Here is a 14511-nt window from a genome sequence, read left to right on the forward strand (position 1 = left end):
TCCGCCCACATTTTTCAATGTCTGATGTGGAGGGATTGGAGTTAACCCTGAAGCATCAAGACTAGAGTAGGAAGTAAGACAAATCAGGTTCCAAGGTTAGTAACGATTGGGCCCGTAATTTTCTTCATATCTAAGGACACACCCTCAGATTGAAGTTATAAAACCGCATCCCCGTGTTTTCCCTCCTCAGTTAAGTAAGAGCAATTAAGCATAGTTGAACCCAGTCGAGGTCAGTTTTGTATTCCGTGGCAAGTCCACATTTATCCTTTAACTCCTCAAGAAATAATTGGAACATGAGTATTAAACAATATTCAGTGTGGTAAATTCTTGTGTGTGTGTGAAAATTTTTTTGCACACTGTCTTTAAGTGACAGTTTTATACTTCAACATCCAGCGTTAAATGCGAACAATTGTAACGGATTTCAACCAAACCTGTAAGTAAAAAATCTTTGATTTCTTCAAATATAGACTCTCTAGAGTCATTTTGTTTACAACATTTTGTTTTGCGTTTTTATTAAATTTTTCACATTTCTCCTACGGTTCTTATCAAGAACCTCGATAAAAATTATTTCCTTTAAACTCTCTTTTTGGGATTTAAATTCTTGTTCAAATATATTCTCTTGGTCCGTCTCTATTAACTTGAAGTGACTCTTCAAGTACTTGCAAATTATTAGGAGGAAGAGTTACGTCATTGATTCGAGTCATTGTTTCCCTGGTATTTTTGACGTAACAATGGTAACAGCACTCAATGCTTTCGACCCTTCTTTATATTCTCGACGAAGTTCATTCATCACTGTACGTTCATCATCAGGTGTCAGCAACAATGCTAGGCATAATATTGAGGAGTGAAATATCTATTGAATGATTGCATTTGCGTAAGTAGACCCGCCACTATAATTGCATAGGCCGTGAACAGATGGAATACTACTCCACGTTGTTTTTGGGAATTGTGTTTCAGCTATGGATCCACTTTCGAAAGCCCATTGGATATCCCATACCTTGTGCCAGTATTTATCGGGCAGTGAAATTCGTCCCAATGCAGGTCTATATTGCGCTTTAAGTCTATTATATTCATCAATCGCTGAGATCGATGCCTTGGCAGAAGATGGATCAAAGTTGATTAGATGAACACCTTTTAGAGTAGTTACGCTTGAAAGCGCAACGTAAGTTTGACTGCGAGAGAATATTGTTTGTCCTATATCCATGACAGCATTGCGTAAACTCAAACCCTGCCTCTTATGTATTGTAATTCCATAGCTCAGATAAATTGGAAACTGTCGTCTCGAAATAAATGCACCGTTCATGATTTCAAATTTCACCTCTGAACGTTCAATTGCATATTCTTGCCCAGATTCCAATTTTATGGTGATAGAGTTGATGTATTCTTTTGCTTTCACAATGGATTGGGTGATAGATGTTACAACACCAATTGTTCCATTCACGAAACCGATGGTCACATCAATGTTTCGTCTTAACATTATTCGGGCTCCAATTTTGATAGTTATGATTTTCGCTAATCCAGCAGATGAACGGTCGTCCTCTTCTGCCTTGTCCATAATTTTCATTGCTTTCTTCCTCAGACGGAAGTCGCGACAGTCGACTGAGTTTTCAGAGATAAGTAGTATCTCTTCTGTCTGAATTTCTTCCAACATTATGGTATTCAAACATTCGCATTGTTTACGTGTTGCTAGTAAACACACTGGGTCTGGTGGGAAATTTCTTATGTATAGAGCTAGAAGATGGATGCGATTCGAAGTTTTCGATGAGCTGAAGTCAAGTTTCTGCGTTTCCAATAATGCAACGTCTTCAGCTGTCATACTACCAACCCTTAAACGTGATGGAAGATTTCCGTAGACTTTATCTGTTTTCTGAGGCATATTGATTGTCAGTTCATCATAGCTGAATAGATCGACCCAAAGATTGACGCTACACATAGATCCTAACCGTTGTTCGACTTCATTTAATGGGATTTTCATATATGGTGGATCTTGACGAACAGGGGGTAGTTGGAAAAAATCTCCGAACACGAGAATATGTTTTTCACCGAACCATCCATCAGTCTTTTCAAATGTATCAAATATTTCCATGAGTCGTTGGTTGATGTACATCAAGGTAGTATGAGACACCATTGATATTTCATCGATGATGATGAGCTTGACGTCTCGCATCTGTTCACGCATTAATTTCAATAAATCATCCGATAATTGCTTATATCTTGGGGTGTCACCATGTTCTATTACTAAGGCGAAAGTATCTATGAATTGTCAATCGATTGATATTGTAAGTTGCAATACCAATGGATTCTACACGCAAATCTACACTCTTTGTTTCTTTTTCATCAATATCATGGAATTCTTTCATAGCCATTTTGCCTTCCTTTGGATCATTCCCAGCTTGTACGCTCGATGATTGCATTATCTCTTCATTAGATTTTTCCAGTTCATTACGAATTTTCTCGGAAATATATTCTATTCCTCTTTGGAAATCTCCCATTTGTTGAGAATATTCACAAGCCTCTCTCAGAGAGCCTTTTTCATTTTCAAATGCATCAGTATAAGTCGAAAAGCCTCTTTTCAACTCGTCTGTATCTTTCCGTGGGTTGAACAGGAGTAATAGCGCGAAGAAATATGTTTCAGGTTCAGTAGTGATATCGTTTCTCCACTGATTGATTAAAGAACCTCGTTCCCGTCTTTTCAAGAATAACGAAGAATCCAGAGTGTATTATTCCACACCTTTAGCTTTCGGTTTTAATCTGACTAGGTCATACCACTTGCAAAATTCGTAAAGACTTATAGACTCGAGTTCTTTTACTCGTTTGGGATAATGATCATCAATCAATGATGGACAAAATATATCTATAGATTGTTTGTCCACCTTAGCGATTTCGTCGTGAACTTGTACTTTTCGATTCCGGACCATCCTCACATCCAACCATTCAATAGTTGCGGTAGAGTCTGTTCCGTATAAAGAAATCGGTAATAGCATATCGGACGCTTCAAGAGCTCCGATTTCTCGATTGTGGAGAGCACGCATTCCAACATTCCATAATTTTTGCCTTACAGTTTTCATTGACGCTGCTTGTAATGAATATGCGCCTCAAAGGGAAAGGCACAATTATTGGGTACTGGACCTAACGCCTATTCCCACTTATCCCTCACCCCACTATCGATAAAATGGGTAGAAGGGATACGAGGCCGGTTCACTGTCCGGAAGGAGAAGTCATTCTCCTTCCTCACCGGGCACTCTTAGAGATAAGTAGTTTTAGTTCTCTCCTTATTTGTACCAATGTTAATTATTTTGAGGTGATATATGTTTAGTTTTATGACTGGAGCCAATTAGCTTCTGCCAATTTTCGACAATATTGTGACGAACTATATCCATACATATATATGTTAAGTATACCTTTGTGTTCTAAATAGTATAAAAGAAATAAAAACATAAAAGGAACAAATAAAAAAAAAATAGTACATGCTTCTTTTCTAACTGTTGACGACTTCGAGACTTCATGGTTCGTTGAATATTTCGTGCAGTATTGTGTCAAGAGAGATGATGATTCTCCAATGAACTGGATATCCATATTTCCTTCCCATGCTATGAGAATAGCAGGGTTGTAATCATTGGTGTTAATTTCTGTTTCGGTTCTGGGAAGATCCTAAAATCTCGACTTGGTTTTGAGCTTTTTTCTTCCAGCGATTGAAATGGCATGATCCCGGAGGATGAACGTGTCGGTTACAGGGCGAGGACAACCAAACCGATATTTTTTTGTTATTTTCTCAGACTTTTCCTTTCGCGTGCGTAAGCAATAACTGTTATGTTTATGATTTTGATGTGTGATAACTCGGCGATTTAAAGTCGGTAAAATTTTTGGATTAGGCGTTTTACAAGTCACATATTTCATAATAAATTCTGCCACTTCTTCATTCGAGTGAATCGCAACCATTGATGCGTTTTTCACCCACACTAATAAATGGAAATGCTGAATGCCTCGGCTGTGATATTCTCTTCGCCAAAGATAATGCTCAATTTGACCGATAGGATGACTATCTGATTATAGAAAATCGAGTAAAGCGGGGAATTTCATATCAAGGAATCGAGACACTGAAACGGGATCCGCGGATTGATTCTGCGGAGATATAAGACTAAATGTTTCCAATGCCATTCTGCAGGGCTAATTGTGAAAAACCATGTAGCAGGCCCATAGTGCCTAGCCATGCATTTCAACTTATTTCGGGGCTTTCGCCAGTATTGTTCAGAATTACGGAGCCGTTCGAAAATTGTATTCATGTTCCCTTCCACATGTCCAGTTTGTATTCCCTCAAGATACCATCCAGCCGTATAGTTTTGCCATGGCTTTATCACGTGCCATGTGTGATCGACACCACCGTTGATTTGCGTTATATTAGTGTTATTTAAAAGATAGGACAAATACAGGTGATTCAAACGGAAACGTGCTATCCTCGAGCAAAGACGCATTTTTATATACTCCTGATCCGTAAGAGGGGTGTTACGTTCTTCCCATTGCCCATTTTGCCCATATGGGTATAAATCTGGGAAACAGAGTAAATCTAACTGTTGCATATTATAATTCAGTGGTACGTCTCGTACTTTTTTCATTTGATATAAATTACATGCAGTAGCATTTACTCTTTTGTCATGCATAGGATAAATTGTGCATTGTTCAAAACGTGCCGTTCGATCCAAACTTTGAGTTAAGATGGGAGATACATGAGCACTCTTTTTATCGATGGATGATGGTGATTCAACACAACTTTCTTTTTTTTTCGACTACCATCACTGAAAGAGTGAGATGTTCTCTCATTCATCACATCAAGACCTTCTCCGTGTATTGCTGATGAATTTTCTTTCGGTTCTCCGCTATTCTTTTTTTGGGGGGAAAAGACCTTCATTTTTAGCATTGCCCTCTGCTTCGCCTTCGTTACCTACAGCGTCGGATTGAATTTCACAATCATCTTTTGTATCACTTTCTCCTGACTCAATTGGACACTCAACATCATCAGCTATTAACAATTCCATCTGATTTTGAGCTGATTCAGGCAATTTAATAGTTGCATAGAGCGGATTATTACGTTGCAACCATTTCCGGGCTGTGCATATTTTCTCCAGATTGACTAGGTTTTGCCAAACGACCTTAGCTTTGTAGGGATTCCTCTAATTAAAATGTGTAGTTGCTGATCTTTATTAATCGGATCAGTCGTTGAAGTTATTTTCGCCAAATTTTCTGAAATTGGTAACGGTAAGTGAAATGTTTGACCCACCAATTTCTGGACTCGCATGGAATGTCGTATGTTTCTTTTTAGAATGGTTCCCGCTCTTTGTATAACTTGAAATACCTTCGCTTTCTGGATGAGTATTCTCTCGTAATCATTCAAATTCTTCATTTCATGTGGAACATCACCGACATTAGTATGGTTCAATATAAAAAATGGTGGTAATTTATTCTTACGCAATTTTCCTAAACAATAATCACATATATAGTCGCTCGAGAAAGACGTATGCTCTTTCACAAAATTTTGTAAGTCCTCCCAATACTCCGATGGGAGTGGGCTATGTAATCTATTGATCACTCTAACTGAAGATTTTGAATGCAGTTTTTGACACGACATACAAGCGTATTCAGCCATACCTCGCTCGTTCAGGGCTAGAAAAGCACTTTTACGCTTGGACTGTATTTCATCTTCATCTAAATCATCGATCCCTGTCGAACGTGGGTCAAAGGATTGGCCTGATCTTTTCATCTGATTTGAGATCTGTCTCAATTTAGCTAGGTTCATTGAATCCAAATCATCATCCAAATCTTCTACCTTTTTGAATGTTTCATCGAGTTTATAGAAGAGTCTTCTGAGATTTCTCGCGCTTGGAAAGTGAGATAATAGCATCTCCAAAGAAGACAATAAAGAGTCACATGGATTTTGTTCAAGGTAACAATGGGCTGAATGTCCTAACTTGTCTTCTGAATGTTTTGGAAAACAACTTTTTAAAAATTCTTTCAAAGTACAGAATTTTTGCGCTGACAAAGTTTCGAGAAACTTTGGGTAATCTCCCCGTAAGCTTTCACTCTGCTGTACTTTATAATACTCATTGCATACGCATTGTACATATTTTCTTCTATTTCTCATCAGGGCTAATATATTCATTGCCTGTCCCTTCGAATTCATGTCAATTTTGAATTTCTTAGGGATTTGAAATACATAAATCATTTCGGAAAAGAAGGATTCTGTCGATGCTGTATGCCTGGATTTTCCGCAAAGATCACCTATTTTATTTCCCTTTTTATTACCATTCGTCTGAGTAAGATGATGATCTGCATTTTTTCGAAGTGTATCCGCCCAATGATTCAAATTCTTCAGGTAATTCTTTCGTTGTTCTACACACCATTTTATTATCCTTTGAGGTTCTAGCTTACTTTCAGCGTGAACAGTTCCCTCCATTTGGCTGATTATCTTTGTCAATTCTTCTACGCATTGCTCAGAACAGACTTTAGTTGGAATTGTTTCCAGCTTCGCTTTACAATCCATACGAGTACCTTTCTTCACAATAAATAAAATTTGAAATTTTTTCATGGTTTTTTCGGACACTTTCCAATAGTTTTCATTGAATGTAACTTTTCTTGGCTTCAAATCGGTGAGATATCTGTGTTCTTCTTTGCTCGAATGTTCTCTTAGAGAAATATCATGCTGCTCAAGTTTTGCCAGTCCGTCAATCTCTTTAGCTTTATTCCTGTCCACATCAGGCAGCAATGACTGAGAACCTATTTCTTTACATGGCATGTCTAATTGAATGTATGTAGAGTACTCGCTTAAATCATTTACTCTCTTTTCATCTATATGTGAAGGATGAAGATAGATTCTTCGCACTCACGCTCCGAACACAATCAGTAATATTTGAAGCCTTTTTGTCCCTACAGCTACGGACTTGATATGCCTTCCATTCTTTTTGCTGAATTAGATGTAACGATAATAATGTCGGTGGATTGGAATTGGACGTATAAGGAAATTGGGTGATCTTCATTGCCTGAAACATATTGATCAGGTGGTCACGCATTAGTGAGTAATCATACCTGATATACTCCGGTTTTTCTCTAAATAATAACGATACTATAAACGCTATGGCAAATGCACCACCGTCAACATGATTCAACTGATGTTGTGCTGATATGAATCGGACAAAATTACTCGAGATACTGCACGGAGAAAAAATTCAAGTAAAAATTACTATGCTAGCCGAATAATGGTGTAGCTTTCTTCCTTTCTAGTTTATTTTATCAAGACAATTGAAAAAAAACTAAAATGTCATCAAGAAAAATTCTTGTCTCAATTATCAAATTTTATTTAGTAGCATGGTAATTTATTCCAGGTCAATCGATTTTAGACGCCTTTCAAATAATAAAAGTTACCCGGAAAACAAAAAATGAAAGATCCTTTAATGTTATTTATTAATTTTCCTATAATTTTTATTGAGTTGATACTTTCATTTTTTGTCTTGTGAGACAGATGAATTTTTACTCTTCCATCCATTCAAAATGTGACAGAAAAATACACGATTTTTGCTAAGCTGCGCATGCACTTTTTACCATGCTGCACATTAGAAAATCATCCGACCGTCGGGTAAGCGTCCGTCGATTATCTCCGATTTTATTCGCGACCTTTCGGCCTCGGAAATGTCCGTGCACCCCCGAAAATGCACGCATAAAAACCGTGGGTTATTCGCAGTGCGTACCGTGTAAGGATTAAGTGGACGCTGCAAATTTTTGGTTTATTTACCAAAATAATTGGTGAAATCCTAATAAACTTCGACGTAAGTATAATTATTGTTTTCTTCTCTGTCTTCAATTGTTTTTGTCATTTTTTTTTTGCCATGAAAGAGATCTAAGCACGTGGTTATTGGCATGGCGAAAAATTGCGTTATTAATTAGGTTAAAGACGTGGTTTCATCTCCATATATCGCAACACTCTTTGTCCTGTGCATCGTTTGTATTTGTTTTTTCTTTTACAGAAGGTTATCAATATGGTAAGGGCTTTACTCACACATTTATTTTCTTTCTCCATACGGATAGTATACATAAATCATACAAAATTATCTTTTCATTTTTGACTGACTCCTGAATCCTCTTCTCGCATGCTTTTTGTAGTCTCTCGTTGGTAATCTAAAAAGTGGATATCCTAGTTGTTTCTGACTTGAAATTATTTCCAGGCTGATCCTGCATACTTCAATCACCCACGTATTAACAACAATGTGAGTAGGAAGTGAATTGATTGAAAAACTAATTTTAGTCCTGTTTCTAACCTGAATTTTTTTTTTGTCTTACAGCCAATTTATCAATTACTGCTTGACAGTACTGACGGGAAGACTATCATAGGTGCATACAGGAACGATGGAAGTCTATCGAAAAATACTCGATGTTTGCTGACTCGCCTGGTCATCGCACAGGAGAAAGATCGACAGTTCAGGGACGTTTTTCGACAAGAAGGAATCACCTACTTGAGACAATTCAAGTATTTATTTACTAAGTATTGGTAATTATAATCTATCTGTGAGTTGCAATTATAAATATTAATTTTATTTGCAGGATAACGTCTGCTAAGTTCACCACTTGGGCCACACAGATTGCAGAAGTGTTCATTGATGAAAGCTTTTTCGTCTATTATACTCCATTCCGGATGGAAAATGGAATTAAAATAGACCCAAGAGGACTTCTCTATGAACACTACCATTACACCAAGAAGAAGTTAAGGAAGAACAACCTACTTCAGCAAGTTGCTCCACGGCGAAACGCTCCAGTAGCTGCCCCTAAAGTCCCAGGTTAGATTTATTAGGATTAAGGCCAGGGTGTATTATTTTTAGAATGTTATCGCCATTGTTTTTTCAATTTTTTGAGGGAAACCGTATACTCCAAAAAAATCTTCACTGCCCTCCACATAGGCAACAAATGAACAAAAAACTCTCTTTGGCGAGATTCGTCATATTTTTTAGAATTTTTCAATTCCACTTTTATCATCAACTAGTTATAATTTGCAACGTAAAATTGGAAATACGCATGAGACATCCAGCTGTCTTTTCTATGGGGAATTGATGTCTGTGTGAAGTTGTACGATTATCTTTGCACAGATTACACCTCGAATGACAGTTTGATGCCTTAAAGTGTATTTTCCATTTTACGTCGCTAATTATCGCTGTTTTGTAGTAAAAGCGTAATGGAAAAATTCTTAAAAATATTACGAATCTTGCTAAAGAGAGTTTTTGGTTAATTATTGTCTATGTGCAGTATACCAAAGGATTTTTGCTGAGTGCATGATTTCCCCTCATAATGCTGGATGACAGATTGTAGATAACGTACGAAAGATAATACACCCGGGCCTTAATTAACATATTTCGGATTTAATTCTGAGGAAATTTTGAGTGTTTTTTTCTGTTTAATTATCACCTGGATAAACTATGAAGATATTTTGATAATTAAACCGCAAATCGTGTTTCTATAGTTGGTGCCACTGAAGGCAAGGAATGGCTGAATGCACATATGTCTCCAGAAGACAGGGTGAAATTTAACTGGGAAATATCTCGTCCAGCACGTCACGAGTTATTGGAAACCGGTTGCTCTGTGCACGACTATTACCAAGACTTGCCGTGCTTAAAGATCCAGTTAGGGGTTGAATTGGTAAGTGCTTTCATAACAATTAAATAATCAAAAGTTGATCCGAAATATGAATTAAATTATTTTCTTTCTCTGTAGCTTCTGTCAGACTTTGATCATTTATACCCCAATCGACAAAACGAGTTCTTCGACAGATGGAGGACTGTGAGGAATCGTGTATTGGAGGAGTTAAAGAAGTGCAAGAGTATTCCCGAAGCTGACAGAGTGTTGTTGAGTGCAGAGAACTTATTACAGCGTACGTTGGTTCAACTCTCTGTCTCCTTTCATTACCGCTCCTCTTCTCTGTATCTACCTTTGTTCCGTCGTGGAATCTTTTTTCGTCGATTGTTAGAATATTCCAGAATATTATTTTTTGTTTTTGTACGTTCCGGATTTTCCTTAAATTCAGAATAACCAGAACCGTCTTATTTTGACCCTTGAATTATTGAGACAGTCCAGTCAAATACATGTTTTATTACGGTTCGCGTAATTCCCCAAGTCTAGACATTTCACTAAATTCAGTCATAAAGTCTGCCTACGGTGAAAAGTCCGAGAAATGTCTTTTATTACGGTACGGAATATTGACCTAGGCAGAACCGTTCTCCCCAAATCTCTCCAAATTTCCCCAAAAGGGTCTAACCTCTCAGGTTTGTCGATTCTCGTCATGGTCCGTGCAAGTCCATAAGACCCCCGATTTTCTACAATAGATTACGATTACTATTTTTCACGCATCGGCATCTATCCGTGGAACGTTGCTCACATATATACTGTTCAGGTTTCCAATTCTCCAAATATTAAACTACGCGGAAATTGCAACCAGTATCGTAGTAAAATTGATTCATCTTTCACGATTCAAACGATCCAATAATTTAATTACAAGTGTATTTTTATCCTTTCGCTTTTCAAAATATATGATAGAATTTTTTATCAAAGTGTGTTGTGTCCCTTTTTTTTAATATTATCATCCAACCGTTTGGTTCTTCCGTTAACGAACAAACATAAAATTTGGTCCTTCGAGCCGGATATTGAATCGTGATTGAATAAAAACTTTGAACTTTGTAAACTCATCGTGGATAAAACCAGTGCACTGTGGTGAAGTGAACGACGCGCATTCATCTCCAGACCTGTGAATCCCGACATAGCAACGAAACCTCTATTAAAACCATTAAAAATCATCGTGAGTGACACCAGTGTCCGTGTAGTGAAGTGAACGACGCACATTCGTTACACCCCTGTGGACTCCGATATATGGTTTCAAGCATGCCTGAATTATCCAAGCTCAGACGTCAACGTGGTCACATCATTGGGGCCATCACACACCTAAAAAATGCCGTGGTGTATTATAAGGCCTTAGAAGCTGAACTTCAGAGTCCAGAGAAGCTACAAGTTGCCGTCGAGGCTCCCAAAGCAAAGTTCGCAGCCTTTGATGACCTTCAAGAACAAATAGAAACACTGGATGAAGCCGAAACAGCGAAACGGTTCGAAATCGAGGGTGATTATTACGACGTCATCGGGGAAGTTACAGCCATCGTGTCTCCTTTGCCCAGATCCAGAAGTCTCACCAGTGATATCCAACGGCAGCCTTCCCCAGCCGGTTTAGCAGCAGACACACCCACATCTCTCCTCGCCCTCATGCGTTTACCGGAGCTGGAGATCGTCAAGTTCAATGGCCAATATCAAAATTATCGACCATTCATCGACACATTCATGTCTGGCATCAATAATTATCCCCAGCTCTCCAAGGTTCATAAACTTCAATATTTCCGCAGTCTTCTTACTGGCAAGGCTGCCAAAGTTATTGAAGCTCTTCCAAATACCGAAAACAATTACGAAACTGCATTGGAAATGGTCGACAAAAAATTCAACTTTGAGAGAAAAATTCTCTCGAGACACTGGTGGACTCTCCAAGATCTTTCTATCATCACCAAGGAAACTCCAGAAGCCATCAGCAATCTTGTCGATACTATCAACCAACACCCTCGGTCATTAAAGAATCTCAATCAACCAGTGAATCAATGGGATTTACCGCTCATATGTCTGATTCAATCGAAGATCAGCCCCGAACTCTTCACTCTTTGGGAACTCAAGATCAAGGATTCCAAGCTGCCCACCTACACCAGCCTCCTGGAATTCCTAGAGAATCGATCACAGTGTTCAACTCGGATCACATCAACTTTGAATGAACGTTCGAGTCATTCCAAACGAGGTAGACAGGCATTCTTCACGTCAGAAACCACTTGTGACATGTGTAAAGAAGGCCACAAGATTGGTAAATGTCCGAAGTTCAGAGCTCTCTCACCAGCAGAACGCTACAAAATCGCAAAACAAAAACTATTGTGCATCAACTGTCTTGGCGCCAAGCATGAAAGACAACAGTGTGTTTCACGCTTCGATTGCAACCATTGTCACGAACGTTATCACACCCTTCTTCATTTCAATGATAAGTCTGAATCAAGGAATCCAGTCAACAAATCTTCAACAAAGCCAGCTGTCAAGCCTCAAGCGCAACCACCCATGGACAGCCCGGCATGACTAGAGGAACATCAGAGCACCAACACAACAGGTCAGTCCTTCATCATCAACACCTCCAACTGTGATTTGATGGTCACCGCTCAACTCCAGGCAATCAATCATTCCGATCAACCCGTAAATTGTCGGGCCCTTCTGGACACCTGTTCCACCACAAATTTCATGACCGAGCGTCTCGCCTTGTCATTGAAATTACCTACAAAAAACTTCGTAGTCCCAATCGGTGCTCTGAACTCCATGAACACTTCCACGAAACACCTCGTCACTGCAACGATACGGTCTCGAGTTAGCAACTTCAAGAAGACACTGGACTTTCTAACTGTCCCCCGTATCTCATCTCTGGTTCCCGATCAACGTCTTGATCATCAGTGCATCAAGATACCTGCTAATCTACCATTAGCAGATCCAGAATTCTATCAGCCTGGGCACATTGACATGCTCCTAGGCTGTGGAACAACCCTTTCCATGCTTGGCACATCGAAACGGCGCCTGTCCTCCAAGGATCAACCAGACTTATACTTGATGCAGTCAGCGCTCGGCTGGATCATCGGTGGAGGGGTTCCTGTTCGACAATCATCATCATCATTCTCCTGTCGTCTCACGAACATTGAGAATCTACAGTTCGACCTAACGAAGTTCTGGGAAATTGAAGAAGCCGTTCCAGAATCCAACATCATCCAGAATGAATGCGAGCAACATTTCACTGCTAACTTCTCGAGAAGCTCCACGGGGAGATACGTTGTGGCACTCCCATTCAACGAGAAAATCAGCAATCTCGGAGAATCTCGCTCTAGAGCCTATCATCGATTCAAGGCCTGTGAACGGAAATTACTTGAGAATCCAGAACTGAAAACCCAGTACGATGCAGTACTTCAGGAATACCTTGACCTCGGCCACATGACTGAAGTCAACACCCATAACATCTCTCATCCAGGTTACTACCTGCCTCACCACGCCGTCTTCAAAGAAGGGAGTCTGACAACCAAGCTCAGAGTGGTCTTCGATGCATCAGCCAAGACCAACACGAGTATCTCATTGAATGATACTCTCCATGTTGGGCCCACCATCCAAGATGACATCCTGTTTCTTCTTTTGAGGTTCCGGCTACACCAATACGTCCTGACAACGGACATCGAGAAGATGTATCGCCAGATACTCGTGAAACCGGAGGATCGTAAATATCAACGAATCTTGTGGCGCAACGATGATGGTCCAGTCCGAACCTACGAGTTGAATACTGTTACTTTCGGGCTATCCGCTGCACCATATCTCGCCATTAGATGCCCCCATCAACTGGCTACTGATGAGGCTCAAGATTTCCCAATAGCTGCTGAGATCTTGAAACGCGACATGTACGTCGATGACCTTTTGACCGGAGCTGAAACTCGAGAACATGCAATAGCCATTCGGAATGAATTAACCCAGCTGGTTAAACGGGGAGACTTCAACCTGCGTCTGTGGGGATCCAACGACCCCAGCCCTGCTGCAAGACCTAGCACACGACGACATCAACCGCCATCTGCTCATCTCAGACTCGCCTACATTGAAGACCTTGGGGTTATGCTGGAATTCTACGAGTTACAACATCGCGTACAAGGTGAAATCGGTCGAGATAACTGCTCCAATCACGAAGCGGATGGTCTTGTCTGAGACAGCTAAGATCTTCGATCCGTTGGGTCTCCTAGCTCCAGTCATCATCATCGCCAAAACCTTCATCCAACGGTTGTGGAAGCTGAAGCTGAATTGGGATTCTCCACTACCAGCCGACGTTCAGAAGTAGTGGCAAGAGTTCTACCAGCAGCTACCAGTTCTCCAAGAATTCCAATATCCACGCAAGGCTCTGACTCAACTAGTACAGAGAATTGAGCTGCATGGCTTTTGGTATGTGGCCAATCGAGTCTCTGAGATTCAGCTGATGACACTAATCTCCGACTGGAAGCACGTCAGGACTCACGAGAACCCAGCAGACCTGGTGTCCAGAGGGCAAACAGCAGAAGAGTTCGTCAAACCTTCATTGTAGAAGGAGGGTCCAGCATGGCTTCTTGGGGATGAACATCACTGGCCTATCCTTGATCTCGATTTCCCTTCAGATCCTTCAGAATTGAAAAAACAACAATCATCGCCTCAAGCTGGAACCTGTTTCATGACAGGCATGGAACAGCGCAGCGGCAATGTGCTCACATGGTACTCATCTCTAACCAAACTTCAGCGCATAATTGCCCATTGTCGCCGCTGCGTGACTCGCAACAAGGGTCCAATTGCCGTGGAGGAGATGGATTCTGTTCTCCACGGAATTACGTATTGGGTCCAACGGGAAACCTTCATGCCAGTGAT

The 14511-nt window shown here is 40.0% G+C and overlaps 2 protein-coding genes across 3 annotated transcripts in view; one reads left to right on the forward strand and one right to left on the reverse strand.

Moving 5' to 3' along the window:
• Positions 1–14511, reverse strand: part of LOC135171195 (uncharacterized) — a 78907-nt gene that overhangs the window by 35136 nt on the left and 29260 nt on the right. The window lies entirely within an intron of this gene.
• LOC135171378 (uncharacterized) lies at positions 10909–12180 on the forward strand. The gene has a single exon (XM_064137862.1). It carries the CDS (start codon positions 10909–10911, stop codon positions 12178–12180), a length of 1272 nt encoding a protein of 423 aa, XP_063993932.1.

Source organism: Diachasmimorpha longicaudata, chromosome 19 (genome assembly GCF_034640455.1).
Source record: "Diachasmimorpha longicaudata isolate KC_UGA_2023 chromosome 19, iyDiaLong2, whole genome shotgun sequence".
NCBI classification, from domain to species: Eukaryota; Metazoa; Arthropoda; class Insecta; order Hymenoptera; family Braconidae; genus Diachasmimorpha; species Diachasmimorpha longicaudata.